The sequence below is a fragment of the Mycotypha africana genome (genome assembly GCF_025528875.1).
Source record: "Mycotypha africana strain NRRL 2978 chromosome Unknown BDF20scaffold_9, whole genome shotgun sequence".
NCBI classification, from domain to species: domain Eukaryota; kingdom Fungi; phylum Mucoromycota; class Mucoromycetes; order Mucorales; family Mycotyphaceae; genus Mycotypha; species Mycotypha africana.
In genome coordinates this window covers 1173908-1189354 of record NW_026515733.1, presented here as the reverse complement: position 1 = coordinate 1189354, position 15447 = coordinate 1173908, and the positions used below count along the sequence as shown (strand labels likewise).

The 15447-nt window shown below is 37.2% G+C and overlaps 5 protein-coding genes across 5 annotated transcripts; all 5 read right to left on the bottom strand.

The window, feature by feature from the left end:
- Positions 1 to 2107, bottom strand: BDF20DRAFT_825011 (uncharacterized protein; the record flags this gene model as incomplete). The annotated part of the gene is made up of 4 exons (XM_053077939.1): positions 1 to 327; positions 523 to 988; positions 1148 to 1661; positions 1792 to 2107. The coding sequence occupies 4 exons, from the start codon at positions 2105 to 2107 to the stop codon at positions 1 to 3; spliced, it is 1623 nt and encodes a 540-aa protein (XP_052933665.1).
- A 751-nt stretch (positions 2108 to 2858) lies between these two features.
- Positions 2859 to 3892, bottom strand: BDF20DRAFT_887114 (uncharacterized protein). The gene has a single exon (XM_053082019.1). It carries the CDS (start codon positions 3832 to 3834, stop codon positions 3145 to 3147), a length of 690 nt encoding a protein of 229 aa, XP_052933664.1. The 5' UTR covers positions 3835 to 3892; the 3' UTR covers positions 2859 to 3144.
- Positions 3893 to 4599: 707 nt separating this feature from the next.
- Positions 4600 to 6367, bottom strand: BDF20DRAFT_838172 (Gcd10p family-domain-containing protein; the record flags this gene model as incomplete). Its single annotated transcript, XM_053079128.1, has 5 exons — positions 4600 to 5171; positions 5242 to 5588; positions 5675 to 5882; positions 5972 to 6108; positions 6204 to 6367. The coding sequence occupies 5 exons, from the start codon at positions 6365 to 6367 to the stop codon at positions 4600 to 4602; spliced, it is 1428 nt and encodes a 475-aa protein (XP_052933663.1).
- Positions 6368 to 6582: 215 nt separating this feature from the next.
- On the bottom strand, positions 6583 to 11398 carry BDF20DRAFT_915646 (uncharacterized protein; the record flags this gene model as incomplete). Its single annotated transcript, XM_053084347.1, has 5 exons — positions 6583 to 7410; positions 7505 to 8134; positions 8219 to 10070; positions 10142 to 10277; positions 10345 to 11398. 5 exons carry the CDS (start codon positions 11396 to 11398, stop codon positions 6583 to 6585), a joined length of 4500 nt encoding a protein of 1499 aa, XP_052933662.1.
- A 330-nt stretch (positions 11399 to 11728) lies between these two features.
- BDF20DRAFT_915645 (uncharacterized protein) lies at positions 11729 to 14349 on the bottom strand (the record flags this gene model as incomplete). The annotated part of the gene is made up of 9 exons (XM_053084346.1): positions 11729 to 11845; positions 11919 to 12087; positions 12176 to 12280; positions 12351 to 12605; positions 12682 to 12777; positions 12847 to 12930; positions 13006 to 13220; positions 13304 to 13375; positions 13456 to 14349. The coding sequence occupies 9 exons, from the start codon at positions 14347 to 14349 to the stop codon at positions 11729 to 11731; spliced, it is 2007 nt and encodes a 668-aa protein (XP_052933661.1).
- Between the last annotated feature and the right edge of the window lie 1098 nt (positions 14350 to 15447).

Sequence of the window (15447 nt, the reverse complement as noted above, 5' to 3'; positions counted from 1 at the left end):
CTATTGCTTCTGTAAATACTCTTGTATGCGCTTGTCTTTGATGACCTTCTTATTTAAAGGATGCTCCATAAAGGACGTATTGATACAATTACCTGCAGGAGGCATATTCAAAATGGGCACTTGATGCTGTTGATGATCAAAGTAATTTAAACTACCTGTTGAATCTCTCGCCGCTGCTCTATCACTGCTATTACTCGATCCTAAAGAATAACTATCATTCTGATAATGTGTCATACAAAAAGAGCCCCTATTATTTATGGTTGTTGTCTTTGGATAGTAGGAAATCATAGGGTGTGGCGACCTAGTCTTAGATATATTGTTGCCTCGCTTTTTAGATTTCGTAGAGCTATTGATACCACTACCAGTAGGTGAGGATGTGAGCTTATGGTCATAGGTCTTATGATTGCTATGAACAAACTCATTACTGTCGTTACTGTTATTATCCGGAAAAGTCGGGACATAATTGCTAGTGTGCTGATGGGTCTGTTCTTGTTGATTTTTTTGTTGGTGCTTTTCAATTACTGGTGTTGGATGGTTCCCAAAAGTGAAGGCTGAATCATCACTTTCTCGTCTATAATTATTATAATGGCTACTGTTATGCTTATTGGTAAAATGTCCATGAGTCTTTTTGTCGTACTGTGGGCTTGGTGATGTTGTTGATATGTAGTAAGGATGTTGAGACGACTTTCGTTCGCGATAGTCTTTTGATGTTAAACGTGATTTTGAACTTCTTATGTTATCTATCAATGGCAATGTAGGTGTCAAAACTGCCGGAGGCGGTGGAAGTGGTGACAAGCCATTACTGTTCATATGTGTCTGATTTTGGTACGCTTGTTTAGTGGCACTCCATTTATTGATACCTTTTTCCTTCTTAGTTTTCTTTTCCTGAATATCATACATGGCAACATCGCGCCAAACTGCCAATTCGTCCTGTGGTTGGTGTAATTTATGCTGCTGCTGCTGCTGAAATTGTGATTGGGTACTATCACTGTAATTACTTTCATTATTGTGAAAATAGGTGTAATTTGAATGCTGCTTTATTGTATTGGAGGGGCTCGATAACTCTTTGTCTGCATACAGCTCGCTTTGCCGTTTGTCATCATATTCCTTGTTTTCTTTCCTTTTAAACCTCCAGCAGCATCCATACGGTAGTTCATCGTCTTCTGGCGCATATGCAACCGTGTTAACATTATATTCGTTTATAGCGTTGGAGGACGTGTTGTTGTAAGTAGATTTTGAGAAGTAGAACCAAAAGAGGAATGCTAGAAACAGAAGGCCTGATGTGATTCCAAAAAGAATGACTTCAATGCCAATAGCATGTCGAGCACAAGAAACTTTGTTGTTGGGATCCTGACAAACATGTTTGATTTGATTGAAATAAGATGTGTAGGTTGAGCCAAAAACATAAGCACTCAAAATAGCCGCCAGTAATAATAGAATGGTGGCGGTTAGTTTAGGATAAACGACCCATCTTTTTGTCGACACGCGATAATGGTATTGATAGTGGTGCCAGCGGTTAACCCAGATTCCTATTAGAAGGGCAATAAAGCAAAAAACAATTGCTGTAGATAATGGTAGAACTTTAGCAAGTGATGTACTGCTGGTAGATACTGGTGGAACAGCTTTATGCGTAGTGGCCACCTGTAGTAATGTTGAGATGTCTATTAAATCATTTATATTTACACAAGATGTAACAATGTTATGATATCATCATTAGATTCACACCGAGATTAGAACAGGCCTTTTTGATACAATCTTTTTATAAAGTGCATTTTGCCCCATTATAGATACCTGGTTGGTATTTCAAATTGGTTGGCGTACATGAACAATTCAGGGCGTATAAATAACACGACTTCCATAAACCAAAAGAAACTGAGTCTGGTGTCGTTAAATTACTTGAAATATTTCTGTACAGGTAAATTTGATGAAATGATAGGCTGCTTCTGAAAGAGCAATCTTCAATTGATTCATTTGTCTCTAACCAGGTGCTTAATCCAATCACAACCAAAGCCAAAAAGATGATTCCAATTCTGAAGCCTGGTAATAATACCTGTGTAAGAAAAGGATTATATGGTGATTCCTTTCTTGCTACAATAGTAGAAGACATAGAAGTCGTATCTTTAATGTAAAAAAAATAAAAGTGAAGAAGAAAGAATAGGAAAAAAAAAAAGACAGAGAGAAGGAAAAAGAAGGAAAGCATTAAAATAGAAGAGGGTGCAACCTTAATCCAAAAAAAAGGAACGCATATATCCATCATAACAAAAAGGTGATGCTCAAGAAAGTAAAGTGAGTATATCGCAACAAGCCCATTAGTTTGTGTAGTTCGCTTAAGTCACTTATAAGCCATGTTTCCTCTAATAAAAAAATTCAAGTGAACAGTCGATTGTTATGCTTTAAGTATGAAATACGCAGATCTTTGAAAAAGGTACTGTCGATCAATACAAATCAGATTACACAGATTTTTTTAGTTTGGCTTGCATCAATTGTGAAATCGCTGTTCGCACCTTTAATTAAGCCCTTAGGAGAAGATGCATTTCAAGAGTAGAAATATTTAGGATAAGATAAAGATACATCGCGATGGTAACGCTAGAATCCTCCAATTAGAGACATAGTCAAGTAACCATTCGAACGCTTGTTAAGAGCTAAAGAACAGTTATAAAGCTCTCTGCTTCAGATAACCACAGCACGTGCATTTGTCACACATTAGAATACGGTAGAAATTGCCCAGCTTTTCGGTTGATATCAACTAGCCAGTAAGACATTGAAAGAATATCAATCGCTTAACAAACCAGTCTGAGAACGTTTTCATAGGAATGTTAGGCTGAAGACGTAATGCTCACTGTCAGATGACTGATCCCCTCGAAGGTAGAATTCTGAGAGCTGAGAATTCTTTGAGCTTGCGTCAAAAAAAAGCTTCATTCGAACTGTTGCACAATAATGTTCGCTTACTTAATCGCTGATCAACAATTTTTTATTGTTCAATTTCAAAAGTTCGACAATAAACGAATTCGGCGAAAGAAGAGTAGGGGTATATGGTATTAGCTGCTTAACAAACAGGTTAATGGTGTTCTTGAAAATGAGCACCGGTATAATAATTCGACAAATAGTATACTTGAAATGATCATTAAAGTGTACGATTTACGTTTATGGCAATAGTTGCTTGAATTCTTCGAAATCGATGAATCCATCCTTGTTCTTATCTCCCAAAGTCATCATATCCTTCAGTTCTTGTTGTGTAAGTGGACTGCCTAGTCGTACCATAATTTGCTCTAGATCTTTTCGACTAATGCGTCCATCTTTGTCAAGATCAAACACTTGGAAGCATGCTTTAATCTCTTCAGTTTCTATATCTTTTATCAATTTCTCCTCCTGCTCATGCTTCAAGAATAATTTCTCGTCAAAGGAAGAATGATAATGTTGTTGTGAAAGCTGATTCTGTTTGTTAATATTAGGTGTTTCAAAGAAAGTGATATTGTCATCACTCGGTAAGAGCTCGATTAAAGTAGCTGCAAATCGGTCAAAATTTATTGTATCATTCTCGTTGCTGCCTTGGATATCTTCAACCAAGTAACGAGCAAGTTTTTCTTTGCTAAGAAAGTCAAGACTGCATAAGATGGAGGTGAACTGTTTTCGGTATATGTAGCCTTTCTGCTTTGTATCGTATAACTGGAAAGCTTCTCTCAGAGCTCTAAATTCATCTTCTCCAACATTGAAATGATGACTTTTTCTACCAGAGTTTGAGACGTCAGAAGCAGTAAATTTGCTATTCTTATTGTCGTTAATAATGCCCATAAGTTTGTTGACGTGAAACGGAATACGATAGGTATGAAGCATTAAAAAATTCACAGATGATTTCCAAAGGAAGAACAGAAAAGAAGGAAAAGTAGAGAAGACGAGACAAGACAAGACCACGGCTGATCTATTTTTTATACGTTTGACAATGTTTGCCAGCTCGTCGTTGATTGACAAGCGTGCTATGTATAAAACAGATAAGGCATCCAGTTATTTTTTGTGTCCTGAGCTTTAACCTTATTAAGAAATGAGTTGAAGTTGGTAAGAAATACAGGAGATTTCCATTCTCATTAACCAATATTTTTCAACCAATGCAAACTGTCACCATAACCCCTATTTCCCAGGTAACAATCAAAATGTCAGCCAGGATCACAAAAATATATTTAATGGGTTCAAGATGAAAATAGTTTTGGTACGAATAAATATGCTTTGAATTACGAATATTCATAGAAGAGGCTTCTCTATCTTTAATAATACACAGAGCAACAAAAGATAGAAAAACATTGTAGGAAAATTGTCTGCTTTTGATGAGAACGGAAGATTGAGACGTTCACCTGTATCGACAACGTGACAGCCATACTTATAGGTTATGATTGATTGTGGAAGCAGCTCGTCCTACTCAACAGCGATAATTATAATTACTGTAAAGAAATTTACAAATATTTATGAAAGACACGCGAGCCAAGATATAGCATTTCTAAATTTTTGTTGCTACGAGTTTTACAATTACAACAAGAGTCTCCAATTTAATACTAACTAACCATTGTATTTTTTACGTGAATTAAATGCAATTTGGCTTAGACAAATTTAGGCTAAAGAGGATCCTGTAGTGGTAGGTGAAGCAGTTGAATTTGTAACAGCAGTTTCTTCGTTTTTCACTGGAGTGGCATTACCAGTGTTTGTTTTCTTCTTTTTCTTTGATCTTCTGTCACTATCACTGCCCTTTTTCACCAAAGAAGGGTCAAATGGGCAATCAATAATCCTTAAGGCTGATAGCAAATAACCGCCACCGGAACTCATGTTCATATGAGGATGGGTACGTCCTGGCAATACTTGATATTCTCTCAAAAAGCTTTCTGTCACTTCGGCATTTAGGTAATCAAAAGATCGGCGCATCCAATAAGCAGCTGTTAATAGCACTTCTTTGTTAAGGCTATATATTACAATCGGTCGCGACCCAGAAACATATTTTGTCAAGATTTTTAAGACTGATTCTGGCGAAAATACAGAGGATATGATTAATCCGTCAAAATTGCCTTCTAATAGTAACTTTCTCGATTTCACTTTAAATTCCCAAGCTGCTTTTCGTCTCGTGTAGGCTTTTTGAGAATCTTCTGGTAAGTTATTAAATTCTTCATCTGATATAACGTCGAAAGGTTCTACGGAAATAGGAGAAAGGAGTTGTGAACAATTGACTCTAATTGTTGTTGTTAGGGTCATTCACTTTACCATCTGGTACTTCTGGATCCACCATAGCTAATGGCACAGGATGCAAAATACTTTGTACCGATTTGGATAGACTGACATATCGCAAGACATCGTAGTTATGGTATTCGCCTTCATGTATCGTCACTAATTGACCATGGCCTCCCATGCGCTCGAGGCAAGAGGCGACAATCATACCTTGTGTATCATCCACTACTAGCAGTTTAGAATTGGCTCTCACATTAGCCATCGATAATAGTTGTGACAAGGTATCAATACGTAAATATTTGATCTTCTCGGGATTTTTGTTGAAAAAATATTCTGCAATAGAGCTCATGGTAGGTTTGATTGGAGTAAACACCTTCATGAATCTGAAATAAACAGGAAAAACCATAAACAGTAGAAATATTTCAGTCCTTGTCCTATGTCAGTTTTCAATGACAATCTAATTCCCTACTTTTTTTTTTTACGCTCAATGTATTTTGCTTTCGAATACTCTGTCTTTTTCTCAAATTCAGAATGAGAGTCGACCATTTTTTTGATAATTTCCTCTGTATCTATTTCTCCTTTCAAGCCCTTTTCCTTTAATTCGAGCACTTGTTCAAGCGTCAATTTTTGCACAGCATTATCATCAGTAATTGTTTGGTTATTTGCATCGGTTTCCTCTGTTCATTTTACGAACAAAAAAGAAAAATATATTTCTAGTTATTTGTTATGCTTATGCTTTAGTTCGGTTTTAACTGTTTGTATTTACCTATTTCATTATGTTTGGAGACATGGCTCACAGGTCGAATCTGCCCCTCGGCCGAGATAATTTCATAGGAGAGACCGAAAGGTTTACCAATAAGCTCATCAGCACTGAAAGTACCGAATTTCCCTAGACCTATTTTACTGAGGAAAAAAAAATACATCAGCCATTAGTGACCAAATACATCTCAGTAAAGTTATCTGACGTTGTATACGTATTCAACTTTCTCTTTTTTTACCTATGGGGTTTGATACCAGTAATTTTCGCATTGCCACTGGGCATTTCGATAATAATGAACTGAAAAGGCTGCACTAAATCTTCATTGTCTTCTATTTTGAGGGGCTCTGATTGAGCTGAGCCTTCAAAGCTTTCCAGTTTGACATTGTTTGTTTCTTCAGACATTGCTTTGCTGTTTGGTAGAAAGGGTGTATAAATCCAAACTCTAGGAAATTGGATAAGTGCAAACAATCAAAAATGTGACTCTAATTACTTCCGTTATTGTTCCTGAATAGGTGGCTTAAACAGAGTAAATCTGCATGAATCTTGTGCTTCCTAAAACAGAATTGATCATAGCAATTCGGAAAAAAAACGGTTTTATGATTTCATTTATTAGTACATTATTGACGTGCCGGCTTATGAGTATTATTAATACAAGGTTCAATCAAGGTACTATATTTCTGTATTGCATCTATATCTAATGATGTCAATTGCAAACAGGTATTATACAATATATAGTTATCCTCGGTGTAAGGCTCAAAGGAATAACGTTTGGCTAAGTTTTGGAAAATTAGTACGCGTTTGATAATTGTTGCTGTAATACGATGCTTCCGGAAATGCACAAGTGGCTGCTGAAATACGACCTGGTCGATTGGTGGAGTGCCATTCGCTGAACCTGCATTAGTGTTGGCTGAAGTCTTTTTCAAGTCATCCTCAGTGTGAGTAGATGGTGAAAGGAAAGAAGGTAATTCAGCATTAAACACTAAGTCAGATAAGTAAATGCCTAAGAACGGAATACATCCACCAAAAGGGAGTTTGATTGTCATATTCCGGTTATAAATTTTTGTTTGAGTTTTCTTCTTCTTTTTATGTTTACTGCTGTTGGTGCTTAATTTTCTGTGTAAAACGCTATTTGCCATATTCTTCAGGCTATGGTTAGCATCAGCCGTAGAGTTACTGTCGTAAAGATGCTGGGCGTTGTTTCTTTCCTTTATCTGGACCTGGATCTCAGTGGGTGATTCACCATACTCTTCAGCTACAATTGTCATACTATCGCGAATGTTTTTCCAATTTTTGGTAGGAGAAGTGAAAACAGAAAGTTCTTGTAGGGTTTTCATATTTTGGTGGCTCACGAGTGCCCAAGTTTTACTCAGTCTTGAGACCGGCATAGACTGTAAGCCAAGCAAAATTTGTATTAATGTTGTAAAATTGCAATAAACCTTGCATTTCTAATGAAGAGTAAAAGTACAATATTGAAATCAAAAATGGATTACCACTTTTAGGATTGCAAATTGAGGCCATGGGTAAAGATTTCTTTTTTACCTTAGCGATTTGTATGAACTTTTCAATAACTTTGACGCGATCCTCAATCCGGCTCGATTGGACAATTTCACTGGATACCCACCGACATACAGCATTGAATCGATTAATAGCTTTTTCAATACCTCTTTCAGGTATATTATGCTCTTTCTCGTATTGTTGCTTCATTCGTTTTGTGCGAGAATAAATACCTTGCGCTACCGTGGCTTTTGTCCCTTGCTGATCCTGGACAGTTGATACATGTGGAGTAGATGTTGTAGTAGAAGCGGTGGCCAAAGTAGCATCAGTTGCTGGCATTTTTGTCCAGCGGCAGTCTACAAATTCTTCCCAATCTATTTCAAGCAAAACAGCCTTTTCAATCACGCACAGCTGTTGAGCTATAAGCGAAGCTGGGTAAGTCAAAATGATCGATTTTCTCAGATGTGGTTGAATATGAAATGATTTATTTTTGCTGCTGCTGGCGTCAACTGTCGCTGTTGGTACAGCAAGCGGTAATGGCGGCAAGGTAGGCGGTATTATTTGTTGTTCTCTTGTAGGGGATGAAGACGTTCTATTGGCAGTGCTTCCAAGGCCAAGTTCAATAATCCTTGATTTTAAGGGCTGCTGTCGTTGTCCATTTGTCGATTCACTGAACTAGATGATTTTGACAAAGTTATATATATATACATGCCTATGGAGTCGTTTAATGGAATATTGTAATAGTTGTAATGTGCTTACCTGCTGCGTCTTATTATTACTCTGGTGTTTATCCTGCATTGATAATCTCCACTGCTCGAAACTTTCGTCCTCTTCTCCCTCACTGCCTGTAATGAACGGTAAAGGTTTACTCATCCGCTTTTCAGCATCGAAGGTGTTACTGTCATGATCATTGTGTATTGCTTCACTTGCTCTGTTACCGTAATCATGCTGGATATTTGATGGGGTATTAGCTGCTTGGAATATTGATGAAGGAAATTTCAAATCTTCTATCTGTTTCAATGATAGATGGGAGGTGGTCGTCGTCATCGAAGGAGATAGAAATGCGATTTTATTGTTGAAATGAAGGCCCTGTGAACTACTTCCACTGTTAAGCATATTGAAATACTCTGTTGTTGGTTTACCTTCGTCTGTTATAGGAGGGGGTGTAAGGATATAGATATCTGGTGTAGCTACATCAGAAGGTATAGCTAACTGAGCTGTATAAAAGGAGCGAGGCCGTAAATTAGTCAACCCGCAATTGGTGGTTTCAATTACAGGTGACCTTCCGTTCTCAGTAACAGAATAAATTAGGGCCTGTTCATTCTCTTGCTGTTGTTGTTCTTGACGCACTTTCTCAAGTTTTTCAGTTAATTCAGCTGATTGTAACGATGTACTGACACGATATGGCGAAAAATACACTTTATTCCCAATGTTGCTGTTGGCATTTTGGTATGCTTTCCGCTCTGTATCTATATTATTGTTGCTGCTTTCACTAGCTGAACTATCAAAGTTATTTTGTTCCTCATCGGATTCTTCTGCTTTGTGAAATGGTTCAGATATATCAATAATTGAAGTGCCTGGAGTGACAATACTTTCGAGTGAATTAGTTTCAAACAGTTGGCTCTCGTTGTCGTTAATTTTGTCTATGAAACCTTGATTTCGCTCGACTTTTTGTTGAACAACCTGCCATTGCTTAATTGCAAAGTCTTTATCGAATTGTTGCTGCTCCTTCTGCTGCTGCTTTTCTTGTTGAGACTTTTCAACGTTACTGTTTGCAGTGTTTTTGATATCTTGTGTTATATGAGACGATGAAGTTGTCTCTGCTGTGCCGACTAACAGGCTCTTAATAGAGCATGCAACTGAAGATCTACGTCGCTGTTTATTATGCTGCTTCCGTTGCATATCATAGGGTTGGGAGGTCTGGCTTACGACTGATTGTGACTTTGTCTTTATAGTAGTTGCTGAGCCATTTTTATGACCATCAGAGAAACTGTCAGCGCTGCTATTACTGTCACCACTACTTTGATAAAGATGTGACGACGAGTAGAAATTACCAATGACCACAACAGGTACTATGGCTGTTGCTCCTACCCTGCTGTTTATATGCTTTTCTGTTGACCCTAGAAGCTGCTTTTGTTGAAGGGTTGTATTTTTGAAATGTCGATCGTCAACATGGACTCGTTTAATAAAATTGTAAGCTTTCTGTCGTAAAGAATGTTGAGCTGACAGCTGTTTCTTTATCATTGTTTGTATTTCTTGTTCGTAAAGTGGAGGTGTTGGATCGACAACGTAAATAGGTGCAGTTGCATTAGTGGCAGTAGTGCCCGCTGTGTTTACATTATCATCGTTAGCGGATGCCCAATTGCTTTCATTCGACATATCAATACCTCTGTCGTACGATGAAGAAACAGTACCGTAATAAACTTTTTTTAACCGTCTCATTACGCGTTTTAACCCCTTGATAATGCGCTGATCCCGTGCTGATTGCTGGATCACTGGATGGAAAGGCATTTCGTTCAGAAAGTCGGTAAATAAGACTCGAAGCTCTTTTTGTGGGATAAAATCATGCAAGAAATAGTTCAATAACCAGTGTCTTAGCACGACAAAAGTTCTATAATAAACGTGGGATGATGTTCAAGTAAACTGCAACTCATATGTTGAACATGTAAGAAGGTCTAATACCTTATTCTAACGATACACCTCTTTTCATCATTATTTTTGATACTCCATTTAAATCTAGAGATCAGAAATTTACATAGTTGTACCGGCGTCAGAAAGACTCGATAGATCAGGAAAAAATCAGTCATGAAGGCATAATCTATTCGATAAATCGATAATTATTAGTGTTGCCATTTACAAAAAGATGGATAATTCTAATTACCTACCAAGAGTTATTGTAAGCTTTTCTATCAACTTTTCAATTGTTGCTGCTTCAATAACTAGAGTCCCGGAATTGTTATTGGAATTGCTTTTCACCAAAGCGACTGCAGTCGAGGACGTTGTGGGGCAATGAGATTGATGTTTTGTCGGTTTTATTGTAGTTAAAGACTTCCTTTTTGCTAATTTAGTGAAGGTTTCAGCGAAGCGTATCCGTTTATTTTGCTTTTCCTCATTGCTACAACAATCTCTCGCATTACCACTTTGTTCCTTATCACTTTGGTCTCTACTGATGTTATTGATAGTTGTGTATGTACCAGAGACGGATGGACGAGCTGTATTTTGTAATCCCCATACAATAAGCCTTGAATCGACGTCGGACTCAACCAAATCGAATATGCAGAACGGATAATCCGATAAATCTGAGGGCTGTAGCTCCGTTTGGTGTGCAGCAGTATACTTGATGGCAATGCTTTCTTTTAGTATCTGCTGACCGATTGTGAAAGGAGCGTCGGTGGTGCCACTCTTCGCCTTGAACGCATCTTTTGTTTCTGAAAATAGATCACCAAATTCACTGACAGTAGGGATATGAGGCAGAGAAGGGATGCCCTGCGTGCTATCTATTTGCAGACGTGGAGATCGAAGAGGCACCTTGTGTTCATAGATATAATATGGATAATTTGGTTCATTTACTTTTTGATTTGAGGCTTGCATTGCCGTATGAGCAAGAGGTTGGACTGTTGTGTAACTTGCATTGTCATGACTATCTTTGATTTTTCTGTTATAGATTGAAGGGGCTTTCGTTGGTCTTATGGTAGCTGCAGATGTATTGTACTGTTGATAGTATTGTTCAATTGCTTTTGATACATCCCTAGGTGTCGTGATGGAATCCTCAAAGTTCAATGTAGCATTATCCCAAAAAATCTTGGATTCTGTGTACTCTTTTACGCCGTAGACAGTTGCCAAGGCAGCTCTTTCCATATCTCCATCATTTGCGGCAGCTCTAAACTCTTCAGGAATAAGTGATTTGTTGTGTCTTTTGAAATATGCCTCTTCTGCCATTTGAAAGAGAAAGACTTGGGCAAATACAGAGAAAAAAAAAGTTCAAATAAAAAAGAAGAAAACTAGGCTTGAACAAGAAAGGGAAAGAAACAAAAAAAAAAAAAAAAAAAAAAAAAAAAAGGAATAAAAGAAATGCTATTTTTGTTATTTGTGCTATGGCAAACGACTTAAGCTTGAAATTGAGGCTTGAAATTCCTGCTTGATTATTTTGAACATCACATGTGGTGTGAAAACAGGCGAAAATAGACCAACCTGAAAAACATGTATACGTTATGTACAATTGTATATATTTATAGAATTTGATCGAATAAAAGGGACTGACAACATTGGCTACGATAGCTCTTCAAAGTAGGTCCATCTTGATGCTAAATCAGTAAATGCTTTTGAGAAGCTAGGCCATGTATTGATTGCGCTCAATGTTGGCGACTTAGGATCTATTGAGTTTACCTAGACGCGTAAATAGAAGAATTAGTCCTTAAGATTTCTTTCATGAAATAACGCGTTCAATAGAAAAACTTACGATAAGCTCAGTTCGTTTTGTTTTCTTGTCTTGGTGTTCAATATGGTTAAGATGGACGGCATGAGTGTTGTAGATGAACTTCTTCTTTAATATGGAAGTTATATCCGATAAAACAAATTTACTCTCTGCCGAGAAGTTAAAGTTTAGTGGTGCACTAAGTTCATTTGTCCTGGAGAAAATTGCAAAATGTCAGTTGCAGTTACAAAGGAGACTTTTCTCGTAATCACCAGGATGTAACCTTTTATACCGTTTCATACCTCGTTAGTTCACAGCTATTTGTTAGCTTTTCCAACGGTGCAGTGATATTATTGTTTGTAGTATAACTTATTGATGCTTTGGCTATTAAGCGAACATCGATATTTCTATGGTCCGTACAGAATAGTTAGATGCTGTAATAGTAAGATATATTTAGAAAATCTAATTTCAATTTACCCTTCAACATTCAGTAAATCTATCACTGATCTATTTTTCTCTCCAATGATGTTCTTCAGTTTTAATTGTCCATCGTCGTTTATCAAGAATTCTATGGTTAACCTCGTCAAACCTGGCAGCTTCAAATGTCTGTCGATATTTTGGGTTTCAGGAGAGATCAGTAAGGATTGATCAACATACTCGACTTTGATGCTTCTTTCGTGAAAATTGTTTTTGAAGGGTAAGAGGGATTGAACGAGTGAGAAGGGCGGCATTCTATAGGGATAAACGTAGAAATTAGTCCTTAGTTCATATTCTGTGAGATTATTCACTATGAAAAATCGACTATTACGTATTAAAAAACTGATTTCGACTGTTACTATAGATATCTTTCAAACTGGTAGGGCTGTACGTTTGTTGATCATAGTTGAAAAGTAAGTGACCAAATCTATTTTAAGGTAGTGAATAAGTTATGCTCTTTTTTTTTTCTCAGCACCGGATGAAAAGCTGCATTTACCTTGCTTCCATTGAAACTGTTGCTGAATTATCTGACTTGAATGGCTTTAGTAACGTCTCCTTGATATGGTCAAATGATTCGATCCTACAGTGTGTCAAAGCGCTTATTAATAGATGAACTATGGGTCCTCCCTGCCATTTTAATCTGGCTATGCTTTACTTTTGCCCATTTAGAAATTGATATCCCTCTTCGATATCGTTTTCATCGCTGCTATTGATGTCTTTATTGTTATAAATTATTCGACTCCATAGAGCAGCGTTATCATAAAAACTCATTGCGCGGGTGTCTGAAAACGGTACTGCAACAAAATCTGAAGGCTTCTTGACGATTATATGGTCTGATTTGTTTAGTGATGATTTTCCGTTTTGGTCAAGCTATGACAGTGCGTAGGTTCCAATAAGAAAGCGACCTGATACTGCTTGAGTGACAAAATGTATAATTCATGTAGCAAGCTTACCTCCGTAAACATCAAATTTAGCAGACGTTTTGCGTTAGTTATACTTTCCGGCTCCAAGCTCGATAACAAGACCTATGCAGTTATGTTTCCAACATTATTATTCCATGTCTATTCTTCTATATCTTCTACTTGCGCTGGTAGAAAAGCCTCACCTTATTTTTGAACTCGGGATGAAATGATACATAAGTCTTTGCAAATTTTGAAATATCACTGAGAGAGTAAGCGATTTCAGCTCTAAGAGGTGTGTTGTCGCTTAAATCAAAGGGTAGATCCATTTCCTCTTCTATAATTTTATGTGAAAGTGTCTCCTTCTCTGCTGCTTTTACTGCTTGAGACGCGCCCTCAATAATGTACAGGCTCTGATCTACATCTATCGTTATTTTGACATTATGTTTATTCTCTATTGACTTTATGGTATTTCCCTGATCGCCAATAATAAAGAACAGCTCCTGTTTAGATGCTGGGATAGACTTTTTCAGTCTATCTTTCAATATGGCTTGCTTTTCACGCTGAAGAAACTCCTCTGTTTTGATCTTCCATATCTGATTTAAAATAATGTCCAACACTTGCGCCTTTGTCTTTGACTTGATCTTTTCTATTTTATTCGCACTTAAATATTGTCGTAATTGATCCACACGGAACGATTTATTCAATTTCTTTTTTGTATCTTCCAACTGCTGTTCTGTTATAACTTCCCGTCGAGGTCGAAAGGCTTCAATCGCATCAATCATTATTGAGTGTGAGTCGCCTATACTCCTCCTAGAGCTTTTCAGTGGTAATTCTAATTCAGCTATTTTTTTTTGTAGCTTTTCATCTGGAAGCAATTCTTCTTTGTGATTTTTTCCCCGTGCTGCTACAGTTTCATCTTTGGCTGCACCTTTATCGTTTGACGTTTTTCCTTTTATCGTTGCTTCAGTCGCTGCTATTTCTGTTGGCTTCGTGGAGAAGACACTCTCATTTCTCAATGCTTGTGATGTACTTAAGTATCTTATTGTATGTCGTCTACAGTGACTAATGAATTGACGGTTAAGTGCGATTGCTGCCATTTTGAGCTTGCAATAAATTTGACAGTTGCTTAAGAAGGAAGCCAGGGTTTGCTTTTTTTTTGGCATCTGCATTTCAAAAAGTTGAAGTGCCTGAATTGGTCAGTACTCAGCCAAATAGACGGAGTTAGAAGTAATGGCCCGCTCGAATGAAGATCATATCGTGGAAACTGCCATATTACGACCGCTCAAACATTTAAGCTTATTTATCTTTTCATTGAAATAACTATACAGACAGAACAGAGGGGAAAATGAATGAACGAAAGCAAGACTGTTTTGAGAGAAAGAAATTGAAATATAAGGAACGGATGATCCATGTGTGTTGAAACCAACTCTAATACTCCTGTTGACTTTATGCTTTCCGGGATGACCATTTCGTCATCATTTTATTATTCTCCTTATTGTCACCGTCTTTGTCATTATTGCCCTATCATGTTCATTGAACTTCTTGTGATGCTTCTTATCTTCACGATTGTCTTTATCATTATTTTCGTTGTTTTAATTGTTATCGTCATCCTCGTCACGTCTATGGTAATACTCGTGATGCTGAAAGAGTGGGAACAGCAGTGTTAACCATGATATCAGAGATCAAGTACGCATCAACATCTGCATCAGTAGCAGTGTTATTGGTAAGAAAAAGAGCAACGGATAGAGTTCCAAGATTGGCGGCGACAACACCAGATAGTAGCAGAGTATAATTATTTTGTTCCGGTTATTTTCAAGCAGAAGTTGTAGTGGTTGATAAGTGTAGATTTTATTATGTTTTGTTCGTTAAAGACTAAAAATTCTGCCTTTTTGATAGAGCTTTTCATTTAAATTGTTCTGCTTAATTGATATGGTTAACTTATCGAAATGAGTTATAGCCTTCGGAAGATAGCCCTTTCATGAGGTGAATACGTTGACTTGAGATTGTTTTGCCCTTCCCTTTATTCTGAACTATATTGTATCTCAACCATGTCTGATGTTGCAGGAACTTTTGTATACAACAGTTGGCTTGCTGTCTTTTTACTATACTGTAGCTTTTTTTAATTAGAGGTCATATGACTTCAATGGAGTCATCATTCTTTCCAATTTACATTCTTATATCTTCTATTTTATTTC

Excerpts from the sequence above, each read along its gene's own strand:
- BDF20DRAFT_887114 (XM_053082019.1), bottom strand. The coding sequence starts at position 3,834 with ATGCTTCATACCTATCGTATTCCGTTTCACGTCAACAAACTTATGGGC.